This window comes from Carex rostrata, chromosome 27 (genome assembly GCF_964058835.1).
Source record: "Carex rostrata chromosome 27, lpCarRost1.2, whole genome shotgun sequence".
Classification (NCBI taxonomy): Eukaryota; Viridiplantae; Streptophyta; class Magnoliopsida; order Poales; family Cyperaceae; genus Carex; species Carex rostrata.
The window spans coordinates 6,810,244-6,835,382 of NC_135944.1; the positions used below are offsets into that span (position 1 = coordinate 6,810,244).

Sequence of the window (25,139 nt, forward strand, 5' to 3'; positions counted from 1 at the left end):
GGAAAAAAAGTAATAGAAAGATAGATTTGGTTCTGAGATCACACAGATTCTCAATTCTTTAATAAAACTGATACATCAAGAACTAACTTCTGCCAAAAGACATGACGTCTGTTTAAATACAAACCCTAAAAACATAAAATACATAAAAAAAAACATAAAAGACCCTAAAAACTTTAAAATTATAAAGAAAGGTCCAAAAGTCCATGGAGGAAGACTCGGATCGCGAATCTGAGCCCAAAAATGGGTGAAACAAATCATAGATTTGTTTCTAATCCGGTTTTGGGCTGTGGAGTTCCTGTCAAAATTTCAGCCCGATCCGACGGACGGATCAAAAGTTACGCCCCTTTTCGTGAAGCATGCGCAGGACCATATTGCATCATATTTGCCAAAAAATAAAACATTTGATATATTTATAAGTGATGTTGTCTAATTGTAGAAAAATCCAAATAAATTGAAAGTTGTATCAATTCTGTGTATTTTTTAATGCTCTACATGCTGGTGTAATAACTTTTTCAGTTTGGTCCCTGTATCAGTCCAGACTTGCTGATTTACCAACAGAGGTCAAATTTAATGTTTTTAGTGCATTGCACTATACCAGCAGCTTTTGCCTAGTGCTTGGCTGCTGAGTTTGGACTTGGTACCATACCAGAGGTCAGTCTAGGGTGCTTTGTGCATGGACAGAGATCTAATTTGAGGTTTGAACATATTTTAGTATCTCTAAACTATTGTTTTAGTATCATAAATATAGAGAAGAAGATCAACAAGCTGTCGGAGCTTGAAATTTTTTGAATCAAAGCCAAGTCTTTAATTAGTGTTATCTTTAGACTTGTGATATCCAACTGACAAATCAATTGAAAGTTATAAATAGTTACGACATCACTTATAAATATATCAAATGTTTTATTTTTTGGCAAATATTCTAAGCAAAACTAAAACTTCACAAATGAAAATATTAAGAAAAAAAATCAGATCTCTCTAATAAAATATAATAAAATAAAAAAATAAAAAAAAGCGGACCCCCCGTGTCCCTGGCGGTCCGCTATAGAAGTGGACCGCCAGCATGCCTGGCGGTTTGGTTATATTTGGAAAAACTCAAATTTTGTGGTTACTTTTGTAAAAAACTTTTTTTTTGGGTTATTAATAAAAATGGCCGTAGAGAGAGAGACTTGGGCTGCCGTACTTCGCGAACATCCATATATTTACTGATTTATAAAATAATTTTTTTTTTTAGTTGTGACGTTTACCTATATTTAAGTACATATATATTTGCAACATAAATAAATAAATTATTTATCATCATAAATGGACCAGTTAGATACCCGAACATTATGTTATAGGGAAAAACTGAAGTGATCACAAATTAATTATTTTCAAAAATCCACTACTCATAGTACGCAAATAAACAGAATATTAAATACCACATTTTTTTTCTAAAATTATCATGTACGTCTTTGTGCTCCAAAACAGAATAAACTTAAACTTTTTTTTATAAAACTAGAAGAGTTAGAATATTTCAAATAAGATAAAAAAAGTTGGTCGACCGGGATTAATATTTCATAAAACTGAAGAGAGAGAAAAAAAAAAAAGACTAATCTTATATAGAGACATATAGTTGGGCCGCAATTGAAGATTAAGCCCATTAAAAGAAGTAAATTGGATTTGCTCTATGCCGGGTCGGATTTTATAGACTCGAATCCATTATCTGAATAGGCGCAGTTGAAAAGAGACCAAAAGAAACGACAACCCAAACAATGAAACAATGCAGATCAGACCAGGCTTTGAATAATTCTTTCGTATCCTCTGAGGTAACGTAATATTTCTCTTTAGATCTGGACCGTTCCCTCAGAATCGAGCCAATTCAGAATTTGTGCGGATCCTAATCGGACAGTAAGGATATAAACAGGAATATTTTGTTACCTTAGGTGATATGAATTCTTTAGAATTATAGGTTATGTTTGGTTGGGTTCATAATAGGCTATTCTTAGGAGTCAGCTATTCGGAATAGCTTATTCAGTGTTTAGTCGGGTTAGAATAATTAGAATAGAGAATTCAATATTTTTGCCTTACTAAAATAAGCTATTTCTAAGGTTTTTGAAATTTGACTATTCTAATAAGACAAACAATAGCTATTATTAAGTTTTGGTTTATCTATTTTGATTTGACTACTCTAAGCATAATAGGTGAACTCTATATGTCTAAGTACAAGGTGTGGTCATCACCAATGTGAATAAGGTTCAACCCACCATATTAGATAATAATACAAGGTAAAATATAGAAGGAAATCAAATCTAAGTGCAATAAATAATATAAAAAAAGCTTTCAATTAATTAAATTCATGAGATTACAAATTTACATGCCATAACCCTAGCAATGAGTTGTTTAGCTCTCATAGGCAAATCAACAATGAAAGCATATAAAAAAGACATAACACAACTAATTAAATAGAAGACAGAAGGAATAAAACTCAATATAAAATAGCCATAAACCTAGAGATGGGAGTAATATACACATTGATAGCTTCTCTTGGCATCCAATGAACCGTCTCTGTTCCTTGCAAATTTCTGCACCAAATTGACCTTACACTAATCCTAACTTTTATAAATTGAAAGATTCATAGAAACCCTAGATCTAATCTAATTTAAAGGCTTCATTTGTGCAGTATGACGCAGTTTCTAGGTCTTTGATGTGTCCCCATAGAGTAGTGGGGTGTCAAAGTCGGGTAATCTCTGAAATCATAACTGTCAGGAAAATTCTGAAACCTGACAAACACCATGCGGTTTGTGATGAAATCGCATGCATCACTACTACAAAAATGGTCATTGTACACTGCACATTGTACACGGATTTGACAATTTTACGTAAAAACCGTGGAGAAATTGTAATTTTTTGGGTGCCCGGAATATCTGTGAAATCTCTACACGGTTTTTTATTAAAGAATCGGTGTAGAAAGCCTTGAGAGAGCTACACGGACGTTTATTAGGGAATGTACACGGCTTATTGTCTAAATAACAGTGTAGAAAGCCTTGATAGAGCTACACGGATATTTAATTAAAGAACCGTGAAGAAATGACCAACTTGTACACGGATGTCTGTTTAAATAACAGTGTACAAAGCTTGAGAGAGCTACACGGATATTTAATTAAAGAACCGTGAAGAAATGTCCAACTTGTACACGGATGTTTGTTTAAATAACAGTGTAGAAAGCTTGAGAGAGCTGCACGGACGTTTAATAAAAAGCCGTGTAGAAAGGTTATTTTAGGGTTTTGGTAACGGCGCGCCTTTTCGAGCACCAAGTTGGTTATATAAAAGGCCTTCTCCTTCCAGCGCCGTTTTGATCAATTCTCTCTCTCTCTGTAATCTGATTATTTACAGAGGGGGTAATATGAAGATCATGTTTTAATAAAGAAAGAGCTGATCGAATAAAGAGTTGGGATGAAGACCTTCAAAAAAAATGGAAGAGGAGGGATGAATGACCTTCAGAGCCAGACGAAGTGTCAGATGAAGAGTCCAATGAAGAGTCGGACGACTCTTCATTCGACTCTTCATCCGACTCTGAAGGTTGTTCATCCACCTCTTCTCTTTTTTTTGAAGGTCCTTCATCCAACTTTTTATTTTCAGCTAGCTCTTTCTTTATTAAAACATGTATCTTCATATTACCCTCTGTAAACCCTACTGGCACCAAAAGGAAAGAATCACCCACTTGTAAACTAAAAATATCCATTAACGACTGGAAGAGGGGATCCCCTCTTCCAGTCCTTAATGGAAATTTTAGTTTACATATGAATCTTTATTGAACTCTTTCTTTATTAGAACATATTGATCAATCTGTACTCTCCCTCTCGCAGTTAACAATTGGGCGGAAATTTAGGTTTATCAATTATTTCGGATCGCAAATCTATAAAGATGAGCTACTGTTTTTGGAGCTCATAAGATGACCAGTCCGATATAATTGATAACCTACATCTCGAATTCCCATGCGAATTGCTTCATTTCCCCAATTAATTGGTCTGATTTGTGCGCTAAAGTTTTTTTGGAGGATAATTTCAGAGCCGGATAGTCGGATGAAGGACCAGAGCCGGGTGGGGAGTCGGACGAGATCGTCTTCATCTGACTCTCCATCCGATTCTGAGGGTCCTTCATATATCCACCTCTTCCAGTCCTTGATAGAATTTTTTAGTTTATATGGATTTAACTTTTGTAATTAATGCTCAATAAGAATTTGTAATTTTTGTATAAATTAATGTACATGAATTTTTTGTTCAAATTGCTATATATGTTTTGGAATTCAGGATTTTAAATGTCTTCCTCTTTTTTGGAAATTGTTTGTTTTGCTATCTGAAAAACATAAAAAAAAAACCAAAAAAAAATACAATGCTAAACGGACATTTAATAAAGAGCCGTGTAGAAAGGTAGAATTAAAAAAGGTTGTTTCTTTTAATTAAAAAGAGTTAAAAAATAATTATACACGGCTGTTTATATAAAAGTCCGTGTAGCTCTCTCGACTTTCTACACGGCTTTATAGATAAATGTCCGTGTAGAAAGGTTTAGGGTTACAAAAAGGCCTTCTTCCAGCGCCGTTTTGATCAATTACTCTCTCTCTCTCTCTCTGTTGGTCTGATTTCTGCGCAGAAGGATCGAGACCGAAGCTGAGATCTTTGAAGTTAATTTGCATTTCTCCTCTCTATCTTGCTAGGGTTAGTCTTCCTCTTTTCTCTCGCTAATTTTCTGGTACTTATTATTGCTTAATTATTTAGGTCAATTATTTATTAATGCATGCATGCTTGATCTGTTAAGGTAATGTAAATAATTAGTGTATTGTGGTCCAATAACCGACCTATTGATGCTTTTAGGTCCATGCCCGTTCAAAATTAATCTAATAGGGATTAATTTTGGATAGTCCCCCGTTTGGGACTGCTCTTTGAATATTGTGTCTCATTTAGGATGTGAACACATTAATTAGCGGGATTTAATTAGTGTTTGAGAAAAATTCGTCAGCATTTCTCCTTATTGCTCCTACGAGTATGTGGTTTACGCATACTTGGGGAGTTAAGGGGAAATGCTGTCGAATTTTTCTTAAATACTAATTAAATCCCGCTAATTAATGTGTTCACATATGAGGCATAATATTCAAGGAGTGGGTTACGATTGTAAACCGGCCCGTTTGTAAGCCAAGAATTTGTAACAATGTATGTTGCTCGACCACCATGACTAATTGGAATCATTATTTTAATTTAATTTACAGATGGATCGAAGTTGGATGTACGAATTGCGACGTGATACTGCAGAATATTTGGCTCGCGTTGATGAGTTCATAAAATGTGCCGAGAGTTATAGAGCGAAGACAAAGGATAACGACATCTTGTGTCCTTATAGAGATTGTAGCAATTTTAAAAGATTTGGGGACTTGGAAGAAATTAGAGCTCATTTGATTTGTCGGGGATTTCAGAAGAGATATACGTGTTGGTTTATGCATGGTGAGAAAATTGGGGAATGTAGTGCTACCAATAGAAATTTTGTTTTGGAAGACAATGTTGATATTAATGTAGAAGTTGATGATAATTTTGAGCTTCATTCCAACGATGATTTTGAGAATGTCAAAAATTTTGATAATCTACTTGAACTTAATTACAACGAGGATGATTGTGTGAATATTGATGAAAATGCAGAATACGATTTTATTGAAAATCTAGAAGACATGTTACGTGATGTGGAAGATGAAATTAGTGATAAAAATTATAAAAAATTTCAGTATATGTCTAATGAATCCAAAAGGCCGTTATATCCCGGGTGTACCAAAATTTCAAAACTGTCAGCTGTGTTGAAATTGTTGAACTTAAAAGCAGACAATGGTTGGAGCGACAAGAGTTTCACGTCCTTATTAGAGCTCTTACGAGAAATGCTCCCAGATAACAACGAGTTACCCTGTACAATATATCAGGCGAAGAAGTTGATCTGTCCAATGGGCTTGAAGGTCGAAAAAATACATGCCTGTCCGAATGACTGTGTATTGTACCGTGGAGAGTACGAGGCCATGCATGTTTGTCCTAAATGCGGTGTTTCACGGTACAGACGTAAGAACCAGGACACTGACGATGGTAACGATGAAGGAAACAAGGGTCGGGCTCCGGCTAAGTCGGTGTGGTATTTTCCGATAATACCGAGATTCAAACGGTTATTTGCAAATCCCAAAGATGCGAAATTATTGCGTTGGCATGAAGACGAGCGCAAAAGGGACGGTAAACTAAGACACCCAGCTGATTCTCCTCAGTGGAGAAACATTGATAGAGATTTCACAGAATTTGGTGGCGAATCAAGAAACCTTAGGCTAGGGTTGAGCACAGACGGAATGAGTCCGTTTGGAAGCATGAGCAGTCGGCACAGTACTTGGCCAGTTCTTATATGCATTTACAATCTTCCTCCTTGGTTGTGCATGAAACGCAGGTATATAATGATGTCATTACTAATCCAAGGACCCAGACAACCCGGAAATGACATAGATGTATATCTCACACCATTAATTGAGGACCTCCAAAAATTGTGGAGGGATGGCGTCCGGGTGTGGGATGCGTACGGTAAAGAGCAATTTGAGCTGCGGGCCATGGTATTTTGCACCATAAACGATTTTCCCGCGTACGGAAATTTATCGGGCTATAGTACTAAAGGAGCAAAAGCGTGCCCTATCTGTGAAGATGACACGCAGGTGCTGAGGTTGAAAAATTGTAAAAAGAATGTTTTCATGGGGCACCGTAGGTTTCTTCCTATTAATCACCCATACCGTAAGAAGAAGAAAGAATTCAACGGGAACACTGAGCTTGGAGTGGCACGTCGTCCGTTAGACGGGAAGGGTGTCTTCCTGCTGGTTAAAAATCTTAAAGTTGTTTTCGGAAAATGTGCCAAAGCACCACCGAAAAATATTTGGAAAAAGAAGTCCATATTTTGGGAGCTACCGTACTGGGAATATTTAGAAGTGAGACACTGCCTAGATGTCATGCATATTGAGAAAAATGTCTGCGACAGTCTGATCAGCACATTGTTGAATATTCCGGGGAAGACTAAAGACGGTATCAATGCTCGAAAAGACATGGTGGAAATGAAAATAAGACCCAAGCTTGCACCGCAGGATAAAGGGAAGCAAAAGGCATACCTACCTCCCGCAATGTGCACAATGTCAAAGACCGAGAAAACAAGCTTCTGTAAATGCCTTCATAGTATTAAAGTCCCATCAGGGTATTCTTCGAATATTAAGAAGCTTGTGTCCATGAAGGACATGAAATTGATTGGTCCGAAATCCCACGACTGTCATGTTTTAATGACACATATGATTCCTGTTGCAATCCGAGGAATTTTACCAAAGCCCGTTCGGCAAGCCATCACGAAGCTTTGTTTTTTCTTCAATGCAATTAATTCCAAAATGATAGACCCGCTAAAATTGGACTCTCTGCAAAAGGAGGTCGTCGTTACTCTTTGCCATCTTGAGATGTATTTTCCGCCATCTTTTTTCGATGTTATGGTTCACCTTGTTGTTCACCTTGTGAGGGAAATTAAGATTTGTGGTCCCGTGTTCCTGCGGTATATGTATCCATTCGAGAGATTCATGGGTATTTTGAAAAGTTACGTAAGGAACCGACATTGGCCCGAAGGTAGCATCGTAGAAGGATATTCCACGGAAGAGGTGATTGAGTTTTGCACCAACTACATGACCGGTGTTGGTCCTATTGGCGTTCCAACATCTCGATACGAGGGAAGGCTCCAAGGAGTAGGGACTATTGGGTTGAAAGCCATACTTGCTGATAGAGATGAACTGTTAAAGGCACATTTTATTGTACTACAGCACATGGCAGATGTCACTCCCTATATAGATAAGCACATGGCAATCCTTCGACAACAGAACTACACGAGAAGTCAGAAGTGGATTACTGACGAGCATAACCGTTGTTTCATAGGATGGCTGAAAGAAAGAGTGAAGTCACACTCCGAAATGTCGCCCGTAAGTGAAACGGTTAGATGGCTGGGCCAAGGACCCCAAATGGTTGTTAGAACATTCCAAGGATACGAGATTAATGGATATACATTTTACACTAAATTACAAAGTGATAAGAGCACCATGCAAAATAGTGGGGTGACGTTGGTGGCGACGTCTCAAGAATTCAGTAGATCAGGGGATGCCCGGCCTGTAATGGCATCAAAGTCATATTACGGTGTTATTGAAGAAATTTGGGAGCTCGTTTACAATGCTCACCTCAGCATTCCCTTGTTTCGGTGTCAATGGGTCGAAGACCGTGGCGTTAAAGTTGATAACGACGGGTTCACAATGGTAGATTTTAACAGAGTCGGGTATGTTGATGATCCGTTCATACTCGCCAAGCAAGCAACCCAAGTCTTTTATGTCATTGACCCGAGTGATGCTAGGTGGAGCATCGTCTTACCCGGAAAAAGAAGGATTGTTGGGATAGAAAACGTAATCGACGAAGAAGAGTACGACCAGTTCGATGAGATACCTCCATTTTGTGCCGATGTGCAAGCTGAGATAGCAACAACTACTGAATAACAAGACGAAGCAAATTACATGAGATCTGACCACAGTGAAGGACTATGGGAAAATGTTCAAACAGTGGAAAAAAAGAAAAAAAGGAAAAAAAAAAACCAATGTATAATATTTATTTCGTTTAACCGTGAACAATTTCATATTTATATTCCAGAAAAAAACAATTTATAATATTTATTTCTTTTATAATATTTCAGAGATGAATAGCCGAATAGATAAGCATAGTTTATTTGCATTACTGATGAGATCTTTGGATGACTGTAAACCGATCGATAATATTTTACTGTGTTTTTGTATTTTACATTTTATTTGTTTATTTATTCCTTTTAAATATAAATTTTATGAATATAGATATCTGATAAGCAGAACCGATGGTGAGAGAACCCATCGAACAGCCCCCTTTTCCCTTAAGAAGAGTTTTAATGACAAATTGCTTTTCTACACGGACATGTAGTTAAATGTCCGTGTAGCTCTCTTTTAGCTATGTATTTCTTTTTTTGAATATTTTAAAATGTTTAAAAACCTTTCTAAATGTTCGCAGCCATTTTGCATTTATCCTTAAGTTTTTACATTTATTATTTAAACTGGAAAAGGAAACTACGCTCCATATTATGAAATTTTGCATTTATTCTTACTATTTAATATGGTTTTGTATGATCTGTTGTTCAATATTATGATTTCGTATCATTGTTTATATGTAGTTTTTTTTTCTAGTTGACATATTAAGTGCATCATTTAAGAATAAAAAAATAAAGGCAACTTATTATTTATGTAAGTACCAACAAAAATCCGTTTAGAAAGGTTTTCCACTCGGACCATTTGGAAAACCTTTCTAAACGGATTTTTAATTAAAACTCCGTGTAGAAAGGTTTTTCACACGGACTTTTAACTACAAATCCGTGTAGAAAGGTATTCCACACGGACTTTTAGCCCTACTCTTTATTAATTAGTTTTTACTCTTTTACATGTATATATTATGAGCAGGCTTTTGCATCGTTGGAACTTATGACTATTAAATAAAAGAAAATTGAAAGGGCACCATATTCATTCCCTAACCCTTTAGTAATTAGAGCCATATTTATTGACCAAAACTATTAGAAAGAATCGTACACGGACGTTTAATCAAACGTCCGTGTAGAAATAGTTATTTTAATTAAGACGTCCGTTATGCATGAATCTTGTAAAATGTTGCATTTATTTTGAAGCGCGGAATTCGAATAGTTGCCTTTCTATGTAATTATCTGAGAAGACGATCAAAACAACTTCATAATTCTATATAATCCGAGAAACTCCATTACAAAACAATCTGAATTGTACATTTCTTTTGAACTTACTTCTTTAATTTGTTCCCAGGAAAAATGGATCCCTACTCATCCGATGACTCACAAAATAACAGTGACTACTCAAACTCTAACGATTCAAATAGTTCAGCTGAGAGTGAGTTCTTCCAGCAAACTGAAGGTTCAGACTCAGACGACTCACAAAACGACTTACCCACTGGAGGCATACAGTGCACAGTGTGCCAAGAGGTCGGAAAATATGAGTGGTTGTTCCATTGCAACCACTGTCAAGACTCATACCACCCATTATGCGTCTGCTCAAATACTTACCAAGGCAGCAGAGATCCGAGATACAATTCATGGATCTGCCCTAGGTGCGAGAACGATGACCAAGAAGAAGAAGATGATGACGAAGACGACGATGAAGAAGAAGAGGAGGGAGAGGAAGAGGAGGAAGAGGAAGAGGCTGCTGGAGAAGATGATGAGGAGGAAGGAGAAGAGGAAGACGAGGAGAAGAGAAGGGCGAGGAAGAAGCAGAAAAAAAATGAAGAAGATCAAGAAAGCAATAAAGACAAAAAAGATGAATCTTCAAATAAAACCAAGAAATAGATTATTTTTATTTTTAATATTAAATAATTTATATTTCATTTGTCTATATTTTAATTGTTTATATTTTGTCTGTTTATATTTTATGAATCTTTACTTAAATATTAATATAAATATGAGATTATTAATATAAAGGTATTTTAACACTTCAATTGAATATCCATGTAGAAAAGTATTTTAACACTTTAATTTAACACGTTAATTTATATCTATAACATATTAACATTATTAATTATTTAGATAGCATCATTTATTTAACAAAAAAGAAAAATTTATAGAAAACAAAATGTTGATTAAATTAAACAAAATATATTACATCAAAAAGGATCCTGGCTAATACATCATATAACACAAAAAAAACTGATTAAACAAAATACAGAAGAAGAAAACAAAAAAAGATAGCTAAATTAATGAAACATGCCTTCATAAAGGCCCTGGCGCGACCCCGGCCTCCTCCTAATCCAGGGGCTCTTTGGCCTGATCTAGCGATCGCCCCTCCTTATGTACGGCTTTGGTGGTGGATGCCCCCTTGGACTTCGGCGTGGCACATTTGAAGGCGGCCACGGCCATGTCCTCCTGTAGTTGGGAGGAGGCCTGAGATAGCCAGGAGGGACTTCGAAACCGGGGGGGAGTTCGAATTTAACATCAACCTCTTCGGGCGGGACGTAGCCGGAGGGCAATGGCCACGGCACATTTGAGGGGTGAGCACTGCCGGCCGGAGGGACTTCGGCCATTTCTACTTGCAAATAAAATTTATATAAATATCTTGATCGAACTAGTTTCATATAGAATTTTGAAGAGCCGTTTCGTCTTCTAAGAATTTTAAATTAATAAATATTTGCACACGGATGTTTAATGAAATATCCGTGGAGACATTCTCTATCATTTCTAAACGGTTTTTTACTTAAACATCCGTGTAGAAAGTTAAAAGATTTGCTATTTAAACTGAAAATGTGCTTTTTAAATAATTATCTAATGGAAGTCGGAACGACGTCGCTTCAAACTCTGAAATTTTATTATTTATAAATATTTGAGTTTAGATGCAAATTAAGTTTAAAAATTTTAAAAAAAAATAAAAATATGTCTTTACATTTCGAACTTCCCAAGGCGCGAATTTGTTTCCGCGAACGCATAGAATTTATACACGGATTATTAATGAAATAACCGTCTAGAAATGTCTTCCTTCACGGATGTTTAATTAAATATCCGTGTATAAATGGTTTGCGCGAAATAAAATGCGCGCTGGGTCGGCCTGGTCACTTTCTTTTCAAAAATCCCTTCGTCTCCTCTTAACCCTAAACCCACGCGTCTCTTCCTCTCTCTTTCCGTGGTTCCTCTCTCTTGGTGCTGCCACTGTTGGTGTTTCGCTCTGTCCTCCTGTAGTTGGTGAACCTCTAAGCTCCTCTCGCTCGCTCGGTAGATTGTAGAAAGAACGATGACACATTCAGGTGAGGATAATGTAGAGAATGTAGCTGTGATGGATAATGTAGAAGGAGAGAATGTAGCTGTCATGGAAGAAGAGGTCTCGCAGGCTCGGCCTGAAAAAAGGAAAAGAGGTCCGACAATGTGCAAGAAGATCACTGAGCAGAAGGAAATATTGCCAATCGAATTCCACAAGAACGGCTGTGCGACGGGTGATAATCGGGCAAAGTACTCAAATTTTTGCGCCTCCACGGTGAAGAAACATGCATCTATCCTGGTCGAGCGCTGGGATCAGTTTGATCAAAAGAAGGACAAGGACCAATGGTGGAACATTGTGAAGGTAAAGTACCTAACAATTCTAATTTTTTTTTTGGAGTAGATGAACTTACATGCAGTAGTTTCGTTGTCAATCAGGACCAGTGGAACATCGTGGACGACCCAAAAGACAAGATAAAGGGAGTGTCTTTGAAGATAATGAATGAAGCTTGGAAGCAATTCAAGAGCAGGTTGAAAACACTTTACATGGATCAAGGGAAAGATCCGTTGCCAGTGTATCCTTGGCTGACACAAGAGGTGTGGGAGGAGTTCCAAGCTTTGAAGAAAACAGAAGAATTCAAGGTATGTAAATTTAGGTAACTCATTAGAGCATCTCCAACAGTGATTGCTTATGGATTGCTTATGCTGATGCGTCAATTGTTTCTGTAATTGCTGGGTTGTACGGCTATTGCTTATTTAGCAATTGTTGGAATTAATTTCATAACCACACAAATTAGCAATTAATTTAAATTGCTGGATTGGAGATGCTCTTAGTTTTTGTTCTTTCTCAATCTGTACCCATCTTCCTTAAGTAATGGATTTACTTTGATGTTCGAAGGAAAAAAGTGAGAAGGGCAGGAAGATCGCCAAAATGAACAAGTACCCGCACAAATTAGGGTCAGGTGGTTACGAGGGTAAGTCGAAAGAATGGGCAAAAGTTATTTTGAAAAACCAACAGTCTGACTCACCCGTGGTTAAGATAAAAAATCCTAGGGGCCAAGATTGGCTCATGGGAAGATCTGAGGTAACCCTTGAGGGGCGGATAGTACTCCCAAAAGACGTGGAGCCCGTTGCTCATAAAATGGTAAGAGCCTTTTGTTATAACTGTGTCATTCAAACAAAATCATAACTCTGTGTACATTACTTAGTGTTTTGTTATAACCAATTTTTTAATTAATAGTTGGAGGTGGAGGAGGTCAATTCTGGTGCCCGGACTGTCGCAAGTCAAGAAGATTCCTTGTCCTTGGCGCTCCCGAATCCAGAACACACCGGTCGAGTTAGGGGCAGAGGGGTCTACACGGGCTGGAAGGAGGAATTCAATGGAGCAAAACCCCGGAGAAGACCTCGTGCCAAGGTCAACAAAGACGAGATGGAATCAAGGTTGGCGCAGGTGCGCCAGGAGGTACGCGAGGAGCTTTCAATGGAGTACAACCAGAAGCTGGCTGAGCTGGAATCAAGGATGGTGAACCAAATGCACCAAATTAGGCAGCCATCCGAGGACCGACCTCCCATTTCTCCGGGAATTCGGCGAAGCAGTCAGGCATCCGGGACCGAAGTGATAGGCGGCTTGGACAATCTAAAGGTAACCACTACTTGTTCATAATCGAAAGGTATTGTTGATTCTCGCGGTTAATTCGCTAGACAATATTATTTCATTCTAAAGACAACTAATTGCTGATAATTATTGCAGGAGGCCACAGCATGCGACCTCGTCATGTATTTCGGTACTACTCCTCTGACCATTGCTAAGGGCACTGTATATCCTCCTGCAGCCGGTGATCAGTTGAGGCCCAACTATCTCCGCGTAGCGATTGAGAAGATCACGCAGGATTGGGCTGTGAGAATACCTCTTCCTGTCCCTGTCGATGAAATGGTGGTGCTTGATGATGCCCGCTATTCGACAGTCTAATGGCCGAAAAATCAAATTATTTTGGACAATGTACGTAAACTCCAAATTAATGGGATATCTTATTCAAATCATTCTTTTCAAATACTTGAAAAAGACATATACAACATTTGATACAGATACGAAGAGGTGAGACAATCAATGAGGATGAAGCGTTGTCACCGGTACGGGACATGGAATTATACTTGGTGTCTGTTGCGCCAGAAGTGCCTGATGCGCCAGTGGATGCGCCAGTAGATGCGCCAGTGGATGCGCCACTAGACCGTACGGGGCTCACAGCAGAAGAGGTTAGCCGTTTGCCTGGTCAGTTGCAGACTCTCCACGCCCACTTGATCAAGGCACCCAAGGACATGACGGCTGTTACCTTCAGTGTCCCCCCAGGTATGTTTCTACACGATGGCAGGGAGGTCGTGCTGCCTTTCACAGAATTCAACGACTTTCTACAGGGCGCCTCGTCAAGCGATAAATGGCTCGATGTGGGAGTCATCACCGTTTTCCTCATGTTAGTGACCAATCAATTATTTATATCATGTGTATAGCACTCAAATATATATACTCTAATGTAAAATGATGATTTTTCAGGTTCCTAGTCCATAAATGCCGTGAGACCGCATCGAAAGGTAAGGTGAACTTGTGTGCACTTTTGGACCCCGGCAGAATTAATGGAAACATGTTGGAATGGTATGAGGATGATTGTGTCGACTACTTGCGTAAAGCGATGCATCATGCTCGTGGGGATCAAAAGAAATTTCTTCTCCTGCCATACCACCAAAAGTAGGTTACTTGTAACCCTTAATTGTTTATATTTTCAGTTAAACAATTACACAATGAACCATAGCAAACAGTTGTGTCACCATTACATGCTGAAATATATATGTCACTAATTTTATGCTAAAGTACTACAATTCTTCTCCCTCCACAGCTCCCACTGGTGTTTGTTGGTGATTGTGCCACTTGAAAATACGATTTATGTCATGGATTCAAGGCGGCCCGACAAATCCATCATCACTCAGCAGTCTAAAAGAGTCATGACTGTTATAATTAAGTAAGTTATCTAAATATCACTTGGTTTGATTTTTTTTTTTATAATTGTGGAATTGCTAATTACAGTCACTCAATTTTGTAAGGGCTTTTCGGCAATATCTTAAAGAGGGTGGAGTGCAGAGCACGGGTAAGAGCAGAAATAAAATGAATGGGCTCTGGAAGGAGGTGAGCACACTATAATTTTATAATTTCATATTTTTGGGTTCAAAAATTTATTGTCATTCTGACATAGGCTGCTGAATGTAAATATCAGTGCCCGCAACAGATTGGCGGTTGGGAGTGCGGTTATTACACGATGATTTTTATGTTTCACTTTGTTGAGAGCATACAATTCAAATGGCCAGCATATCCGGTATGTAATTCATATGTTTTGCCTTGACTTGTCCATACAATTAATATTGATTTCCTCTAAACTTGTTTTATTAGTTGCATTGTTATAATTGTAATAATTTATTTCTATAAAGCAAAACAGAGATGTAGTTGCCGTATTTTTGTAACTTGCATGTTTCGAATTTTTTGTAGTATTCACCAGATTCAAAGAGTTACTCCAAGGAGCAGTTAGATCACTTTAGATGTATGTGGGCAGATTTTTTTATAAAAGAATTTTGTAAACCAGAATATGGATTTGTATGATCTTTGTATAATTCAGTGTACATGAATTTTGTATTAATTTTTTATATAATTTGGAAATTTCGAAAATTTACCGGTTTTGGTATTCTTATTTTGGAAATTCTCTGTTCTGGAATTGATCTGATTTTAAATGGCTGGCAAAACTGGAGGCTAGCCAAAAAAAAGCAAAAAATTTTAAAAAAAAAGTAGTTCAATTATACACGGACATTTTAAAATTTATCCGTGTACAAAGATTTTTCCAAATTAAAAAAATAAAGAAGAAAATTAATACATAAAATTATATATTAAAAAAATATTAAAAAATAAGAGAGCTACACGGATATTTAATTATACATCCGTGTACAAAGATCATTCAATATAAAAAAAATATTAAAAAATAAGAGGGGTACACGGATTTTAATTATACATCCGTGTAGAAAGGTGTTTCCACATTAAAAAAATAAAGAAGAAAATTAATACATAAAATAATATATTTAAAAAATATTAAAAAATAAGAGAGCTACACGGATATTTAATTATACATCCGTGTAGAAAGGTGTTTCCACATTAAAAAAAAAGAAGAAAATTAATACATAAAATTATATATTAAAAAAATATTAAAAAATAAGAGAGCTACACGGATATTTAATTATACATCCGTGTAGAAAGGTCATTCAATATTAAAAAATATTAAAAAATAAGAGAGGTACACGGATATTGAATTATACATCCGTGTAGAAAGGTGTTTCCACATTAAAAAAATAAAGAAGAAAATTAATACATAAAATTATATATTAAAAAAATATTAAAAAATAAGAGAGCTACACGGATATTTAATTATACATCCGTGTAGAAAGGTCATTCAATATTAAAAAATATTAAAAAATAAGAGAGGTACACGGATATTTAATTATACATCCGTGTAGAAAGGTGTTTCCACATTAAAAAAATAAAGAAGAAAATTAATACATAAAATTATATATTAAAAAAATATTAAAAAATAAGAGAGCTACACGGATATTTATTTATATATCCGTGTAGAAAGATATTTCAATATTAAACAAAATTAAAAAATAAGAGAGCTACACGGATATTTAGATAAATAACCGTGTAGAAATCTAATTGTACACGGTTTTTTATGTAATAATCCGTGAAGCTCGGTTATGGAGAGCGCCAGTGTCAAGTATTTGTAAACGGCTGTGTATGTAATAATCCGTGTAGCTATTCGGTAATTGTACGCGGTAAATATCCGTGTGTATATATACAAGGATTTCTAAACCGTGACAGCCTACGCGGCGGGAAATCCGTGTAGCTCGCTTGTTTATGTCCGTGTATAATCACTTATTCTGTAGTAGTGCATTTCGGTGAACCGCATGAACTTCCATGGGCCCATCTCCTTTTCCAGTGGGAAGCTTTGAAGAATATGATATATATTAATATTACTACGTTTCGTAATACCAGCGCGGCCTGAAGACCTATAAGAGGAAGGTTTCTTAGTGCCAGTTCTTTGTTTATACTTTTTCATTTTAACTACACTACACTTTCAAGCATATATATTATTGGTAGCATCTAATTATGCATAAATGTACATAAATCTTAGTTCTTTTCCATCAGTGCTTTTAATGTAAACGCAACTTTCAATTTTTTACATAAATATAGCGACAAATGTAAACATTCCAAATATAAACGCAAATTTCAATTTTTTACTCAAATAACATTGAAGAATGCCTGGCAAACTAAATACCCATATACTCATAATATGTTAGCCCTAATTAAACAGTCAGAATCAGACTGTGAATTAATTTAATACAAACTTGGGAGTATGAGAAGTATATGATAATATTGTGGAATGAGGCGGAGAGCAAAGATAAGGTTTTGGTGGCATTTCCAACTCGTCTGAACTTCGCTCCAGCATTTCCACAACTCTGTTCATTGAGGGCCGATTAGCCGGCATCGTTTGTGTGCACCACAAACCAACCATGCCCATCTTCTTTGCATTTTCTTCAATTTCCATTGATAATACATCACAAGGTTGTAGTTGTATTGGACTGCCTTCAACAAGACAATCATAAAGCCAATGTGGAAAGTACACTTGGCTTGGGTTTTCAGCACTTGGTTTTGCATTTCTTCTTCCTCCTACCATCTCCAGCACCATCATTCCATAACTGTATACATCAGATTTTGTTGAAACAACACCAAAACTCCTAGAGAAGACTTCGGGAGCAATGTACCCAATGGTTCCCCTCATCTCAGCCATTGAAACAATGCTCTCTTTTGGCGGACACAATTTGGCCAAACCAAAATCTGCAATTTTTGGATTGAAATCTTCGTCTAACAAAATGTTCTGTGGCTTTATATCGAAATGCACAATACGTGCATTGCAACCTCGGTGTAAATACTCTAAACCTCTTGCAATACCAATTGTTATTTCATATAGTTTCTCCCAACCAAGAACTGCTTTTGGATTTTCAGAGTATATATAATTGTCGAGTGATCCATTTGGCATGTATTCATAAATTAGAGCATGCTTTGAGCCTTCAATGCAAAAGCCTAGTAAACTAACAACATTGACATGGGAGGTTCTGCCAATGCTCAGGACTTCATTCAAAAGCTCTTCTCTACCATATGAAAAGTTGTGCAAAATTTTGACAGCAACCAAACGGCCATCCTTCAGTATTCCTCTGTATACCGTGCCAAAGCCTCCTTTACCTAGTCTATTCTGAAACGACCCTGTAATTTTCTTTACCTCAGCATATTTGTATCTTTTTGGCGCAAACGATCCATATTTTTCTAAGACCATTTCAATATTTTCTTCAGGTCTGTTTTTGCTCCGTGAAATGTATTCAGCAAAATTTTTGCTACTTTGAAGCTTTAGATACAAAATAAGGCATGCTCCAAGGAATGCTATAGATCCTACTGTGGTACCTACATTAAAATTAAATACATTAAAACCAAATACAAGTAATCAGTATGTATACACATTACAAAATATAGTGGACTGTAAGATGAAGCATAGTGCACATAGAAGTAGATTTGACCTAATATTGCATAATTATAAAATAAAGTTTCTTTCATAGTTTTTGCCACCTTGTCTGGTGATCTGAAAGAATGGTCAGGTAAAACATGTAATGAAATGGGATGAATAGAGAGGATGCAAGATAAATAATATCTTCGAAAATAGAGAATAAGGAGCACTTTTAAGTATGAAATATTGAAGAGTAAAATTACATCAGATTTTCTGTATTGAGATCAATCATGATGAAGAAAAAAATATCCTCACCTATCAAAATGGTTACCCTTGTTGCTTGTTTTCTCTTTTTTCCTGTATTGCATACAATAAAATAGAGAGGTCAGTGAGAGTTATTAGTAATATTGGAATTTGAAATTTTTAGAGTACTTCTGATATGGTCTTTCTGATGTGAGCCACTAGGTTTAATAGTTGTGCTCTATAATTCTATAGCCAAGTACATGCTAAGTATTACATATACTCTTTTATCTTTTCTCTATAATTCTATAAAGAGCCTTTAAGAATTTTAAATATATATCTAATAGTGAATTCAACCATTTAAAAAGCAAAGTCATTGTCAATATTTAATAAGAGAGGAAATAGCAAAGTCATTCTCAACATTGTCAAAGTCTTCTCCTGTCGATTTCTGGAAACCTGGACCACATTAACTTTCCCAATAACATTGAAAAATTAAATATAAAAATAATGGTTCTGTAACATTACTTTCAGTTTGAAAGATTTTCTTTTCATATTGACTTCACAGTTGACTAAAAGAAACAAGCTAATGAACTAAAGATAAGGGTTTAGAACTTTAGATCACTTAGGAAAAAAGTTTTAAAAAAGAACTGTCAACAACTTTTTCGATTTTTTTTGCTAGGGAGATTTGATTCCTCTAATTAAGAAATATAATTAGATACCCAATAAGTAGGGCTTTTTTTTTCTTTTTCTTTAATAAGTAGGGCTATTAATGAACCGAGTTTCAGTGAGTTGGAGTATGCTCATGCTCGGTTCATTAAGTTAATGAGCAAGTCAACTCAAATTGAGAAGACTATACCGAGTTGAGAACTCAACTTGCGCTCAACTTGTTACCAACTCGATTTGACTCGTAACTCATTAAGACTTAAGACCAATTGATGTTTGAATTTTAGGGAATTTAAATTTCTTAAAACCGAAAGTCCTAAATGAAATATATAATAGAAAGTAAATTTAACAAAAACCAAGAACACTAAAGCTTTGAATTTAACATAATTTAACAACCAAATAGTACATAATTTAACTTGGGTTTGGTCATCTTCTAGTGCTGGGTCCTTTGCATTTTTTACTTGGGTTTCAATCTGGTTGGAATTGGATGTGGCATGACTTTATGTAACTCGAGTTGGTAAATAATCAAGTTGGGGTCTGCTGATGCTCAATTCATCATTAAGTTAACGAGGGAGCTATTAGTGAGTTTTTAGCAAGCGAATTATGAGCGAGTCACGAGTTATGAACTATTTTCTCGCCCCTACCAATAAGAAGCCTATATAATATGCAGGGATGATAGTTGCATGGGACAAGAGATGCAAGGAGAAAACCAAGTATAACAAATCCTTTGTTAAATTACAGAATGGAGTAGGAAGAAAGAAATACAGAGAATAAAACAGAAAGATCGGATTTATTTGTCGAGTTTGACAAATTACAAAGAGAATAAGGAAACGCTACAAAAAAAAATGAGATGAACTGTCCATTATTTACAAGGAGGTTAAATAAAAATAACAGGATTAATTGATAAAATATACATACTACTAACCTTTACCATCCTCAGGATCAAAAACCTCTGTCCAGCTTGCAAAGCAACCAGGTTGCGCAACAAGATCATACGAGTAACTAGCTGATAGCAGAAACAGCTTTGGGCTGTCATTTTCAAATGAAAAAATCGACTCAAATGATGGATCAAGGGAATAATTATGAGGCCTCCAACAAATTTGCGTAAGCTTATGATCATCTTCACCAAGAATAGACGAGTAGCTAAGGTTGTAATCCTTTCTAAATATCTTCGGTAGTGATTGTATATGATCAGGAGGGACACATCTCACAGAAGAAAGGCTACTATTCCATAAATCATACATCCCAACGTACATGTCAATAGGACTAGAAAAATTAAAATAAAGATTATGACAACCAGATTTGTTCAAAGAACTACTAAGATAAGGATCTTGAACTGTAATGGTGTTGTTTTCATATGAGATGCTTTTCAATGGTAATGACTTAGGAAGCCATAAAAGAAATGGCGTACTCTTGTTACATCCAATCGCTAAATAACCTGGACAAATAAGGCCCATCGTAACATCTGATTGGAAGATGAAAGGAGGTTTAATTTGAATAGAAGGATCACATGGAAGCGTGCGGGTACATGGGTTGGAGAAGCAGGCCGGAAGAAAGGAAATGAAAAAAAGACCAGCCAGTACTGAGGGGGCCATTAAAGATGGAACCAAGCGAGATATTAAGTTATAGATATTTCTAAATTTTGGAGAAGATATGGACACAGAAGTGCTACTATTTCAATCTTATATCCTATAAAGTAGGGGGAATTTTTACGTATATCCCTCAAAAACTTTGAAATTATGTATTTTCCCCTCTAAACTTTCAAAACTAAAAAATTTACATATTTTATTGTCTTTTATATTAAAACTCATTTTATATTTATAAAATACCCATTGTACTTTATTAAAAACTATAAAAAGAAATTGCAATTTAATTAAGAAAAATGTCTGTGTAATAAGATACCCATTATGCCCTTTACTAGTTGCAATTTGTACACTTGTACTGTTATTCGGTTTATTTTTCTGGGAAAAATGATTGTATTGTGTGCGACATTTCATCTACAATTTGTACACTTGTACGGTTATCCTTACTTCTGTTTATTTTTATTATTTTTCTGCCGTAATGGTCCGAAATGCCTTTGTACCACACATTTTATAGATGGAGATAATAATAAGAGGACATTAAATAATAATAAACAGTAGAATATTCAAAGTCATCTAAGTCCACAGAAGACTTTCATGTAGACTGGGTAATGACTCATAGACAATTGAAACCACATGCGCCAATTTTCCAAGAAAAAGGGAAAATGTAAGGATGATAATTGTTTGCCGTGCAATTGACTGTATTGTTAACTTATTTTTAAAATCTCGTGCTTGAGTACATATTTACGTGGTTGGGTTAATCGGTTAATATAAGTTCCTACTAACATGATATCAGTTATTGAGAAAGCAACGATTGTCTAATTCAATCTAATTTTATAAATAGAAAATTTCTAGAAGAATCATGAAATTAATTTTACTAGGTTAATTAGAGAATTTCTAGAAGAGTCAAGTATCTCACTTTACTAAGTTGGTTGGGAAATCTCTAGAATTATTGATATTTAAATGGGATCTAGAAATTATTGAAGGACAATGTTAACTCAAAGGACACTACTATCATCATCCCCAATTGTCAGAATAGTTCATATTATAACCCTTCAATATTCGTGTGTATTCTGATCGAACGGTCCAGATCAATCTAAACAACAATTAATATTCTCATACCTTACGTGATATAAATTCCTGTCACTGTTGCAAAGAACTACTGAGAGATGAATCTTTTTTTATAAATTGACTTCACAGTTGACTGAATGAAACAAGCTAATGAACTGTCAACAACTTTTTCGATTTTTTTTTTTTTGTTAGGGAGATTTGATTCCGCTCATTAATGAACCGAGTTTGAGTAAGTTGGAGTATGCTCATGATCAGTGCATTAAGTTAATGAGCGAGTTAACTTGACTTGAGAAGACAATACTGAGTTGACAACTCAACTTGTTACCAACTCGAGTTGACTCGAAACTCATTAAGACTTAAGACCAATTGATGTTTGAATTTCTTAAAGCCTAATTAAAGTCCTTAATAGTATATAATAGAAAGCAAATTTATCCAAAAACAAAACACTAAATCTTTCAATTTGACAGCCAAATATTACATGTCAAACAACCAAATAGTACATTATTTAACTTGGATTTGCTCATCTGCTAGTTCTGGGTCTTTTGCATGTTTTTACTTGGGTTTGGATCTGGTTCGGATTAGATGTGACGGGACTTTATGTAACTCGAGTTGGGTCTGCTCATGCTCAGTTGATTAAGTTATCTAGCGAGTTGATAATTAATGAGTTTTTAGCGAGCGAGTTTATGAACAAGTCACGAGTCACGAACTATTTTCTCACCTCTACCAAAAAGAAAGCCTACATGCAGTAGTGTTGTGGCAGCTGACAAGAGATGCATGGAGAAAACCAAGTATAACAAATCCTTTGATAAATTACAAATATACATTGATGACTGCATTGATGATGGCAGCTTAAAGAATAAACTCTTCCAAAGGAGAAGGAAGAAGGAAATACAGAGAATCGAAGAAACAGAAAGATCAGATTTCTCTTTCGAGTTTGACAAATTACAAATATTTTAAAGAAGAACTACGAAAAAAAAAATGAGATGAACTGGCCATAATTTACAAAGAGTTCAACGAAAAATAACAGGATAAATTGATAATATATGCAAGCTACTAACCTTTACCATCCTCACGATCGAAAACCTCTGCCGAGTTTCCATCTTCTGCATCAAAAACCTCTCTTGAGTTTGCAAAGCAACCGGGCCGTGCTACAAGATCACTTGAATAACTAGCTGCTATCAGAGTAAGCTGTGAGCTGCCCTTTTCAAATGATAAAATGGACTCAAAAGATGGTTCAAGGGAATTATACTCAGGCCTCAAACAATTCTGCATAGGCTTATCATGTTGACCAATAGACGACGAGTAGCTAAGGCTGTAATCTTTTCCAAATATCTTGGGTGGTGATTGTATCTGATCACACTACTACATAAATGGTTATTGTACACTTCACATTGTACACGGATTTGACAATTTTATATAAAAATCGTGGAGAAATTGTAATTTTTTGGAAGCCCGAAATATCTGTGGGATCTCTACACAGATGTTTATTAAAGAATCAGTGTAGAAAGCCTTGAGAGAGCTACACGGACGTTTATTAGGAATTGTACACGGATTATTGTTTAAATAACAGTGTAGAAAGTCTTGAGAGAGCTACACGGATATTTATTAAAGAACCGTGTAGAAAGGTAAGAATTATACACGGATGTTTGTTTAAATATCAGTGTAGAAAGCTTGAGAGAGCAACACGGACGTTTAATAAAGAGCCGTATAGAAAGGTTATTCTAGGGTTTTGATTATATATATAAAATATTTTTTCCTTCCAGCAGTGCCGTTTTGATCAATTAACTCTCTCTCTCTCCTTCCAGCAGCGTCGTTCTAATTTCTGTGCACAAGGAGCTAGGATTTGCGACCTTTGAAGTTAATTTGTATTTCTCCTCTCTATCTTGCTAAGCTTAGTCATGTATATATATATTTCTCTTTTCTTCCTCTAATTTTATGTTACTAGCTTATTATTGTTTATTTAGGTCAATACTAACGCTTCCGCCTACAGATGTCTGCACTTCAGACTGTAAGATTTAAATTACTTTGCTATTTTATTTTGAATTTATGGATTCTGGATTGCTTGTGTATTTTAATTGCAAAAAAATGTAAAAAAAAATTGTATTTTAAATTACTTTGCTATTTTCTTCCTCTAATTTTGGTAACCAAAAATTTTGTTCGGTTACATATTTGGTAACCAAAAATTTTGCTCAGTTACCCTTTGTAAAAAGATATAACCGGGTAGAATTTTCAGTTACCACGGATAACAATTTTTATGATTTTCATATTATCTTACTTATAGTTTTCATTTTATTAATAACAATTGATATTTGCTGCATCTACCTTTTCTTCTTACTAACTAATACCAAATTATAATTGTAGGACTCCAAGAAGCAGATGTATCTAGGTATGGTGGTTTCAAGAAGAATTTTGTAATGCTAAATATAAATTTGTATAATTTTGTATAATGTAGTGTACATGAATTATTTATATTGTTGTATAGTTTTGGAATTATGAGTTTAAAAAGCTTCTGTTTAATATTTTTCTGTTTTGGAATTCTGATTTTAAATGGCTAGCAAAATTGGACGCTAGCCACAAAAATAAAATAAAAAATAAGACAATTCTACATGGACATTTAACTAAAGTCCGTATAGCTCGGTTATTTTGAGAGTGATGCTGGCAAGCGTTTGTACACGGTTGTTTATGTAATAATCCGTGTAACTCTCTTCTAATGGCACACGGATAAATATCCGTGTCTAAATATTCAGAAATTTCTATACCCTCGTATTCCACACGACAGAAAATCCGTGTAGCTCTCATGTTTATGTCCATGTACAATCACTTATTCTGTAGTAGTGTCAAGAGGGTCACATCTCACAAAAGAAAGGCTACTATTTAATAAATGGTACATCCCAATGTACAATTTAATAGGACTAGAAAAATTAAGATAAAGATTACTACAACCAGATTTATTCATAGAACTACTAAGATAAGGACTTTGAACCGCAATGGTATTTTTATCATATGAAATGCTTTCCAATGGTAATATCTTAGAAAACGAAAAAGAAAGAAATGGTTTATTATTATTGTAACATCCAATCGGTAAATAACCATGACAATTAGGATCAATCATAACGTCTGATTCAAGATAGAATGGAAGCTTAATTTCAATAGAATGATTACATGGAAGTGT

At 35.6% G+C, this 25,139-nt stretch overlaps 2 protein-coding genes and 1 long non-coding RNA gene across 12 annotated transcripts in view; 2 read left to right on the forward strand and 1 right to left on the reverse strand.

The window, feature by feature from the left end:
* The window catches only part of LOC144545094 (uncharacterized), a 65,618-nt gene extending 46,999 nt beyond the window's left edge, over positions 1-18,619 (forward strand). The window contains exon 2 of the long non-coding RNA XR_013508383.1: positions 18,465-18,619. This is a non-coding gene — a long non-coding RNA (uncharacterized LOC144545094). The remainder of the gene's footprint in view (positions 1-18,464) is intronic.
* Positions 1-23,318, reverse strand: part of LOC144545083 (LEAF RUST 10 DISEASE-RESISTANCE LOCUS RECEPTOR-LIKE PROTEIN KINASE-like 2.5) — a 33,534-nt gene extending 10,216 nt beyond the window's left edge. For 2 of the 10 annotated variants that reach the window (XM_078293646.1, XM_078293645.1), the window contains exons 1-2: positions 23,026-23,318; positions 18,729-18,770 (exon numbers count right to left, since the gene is read on the reverse strand). In XM_078293646.1, the coding sequence (XP_078149772.1) occupies positions 18,729-18,770; positions 23,026-23,239 (256 nt within the window). In that variant the 5' untranslated portion in view covers positions 23,240-23,318. Of the gene's footprint in view, positions 1-17,089; positions 18,374-18,728; positions 18,771-20,241; positions 20,964-23,025 lie in introns of those variants that run through there. The other 8 variants (XM_078293641.1, XM_078293638.1, XM_078293643.1 and 5 more) reach the window with 7 other exon arrangements.
* LOC144544773 (uncharacterized) lies at positions 5,753-8,548 on the forward strand. Its single transcript, XM_078293331.1, has 2 exons — positions 5,753-7,362; positions 7,621-8,548. Exons 1-2 carry the CDS (start codon positions 5,753-5,755, stop codon positions 8,546-8,548), a joined length of 2,538 nt encoding a protein of 845 aa, XP_078149457.1.
* Positions 23,319-25,139: the final 1,821 nt, after the last annotated feature.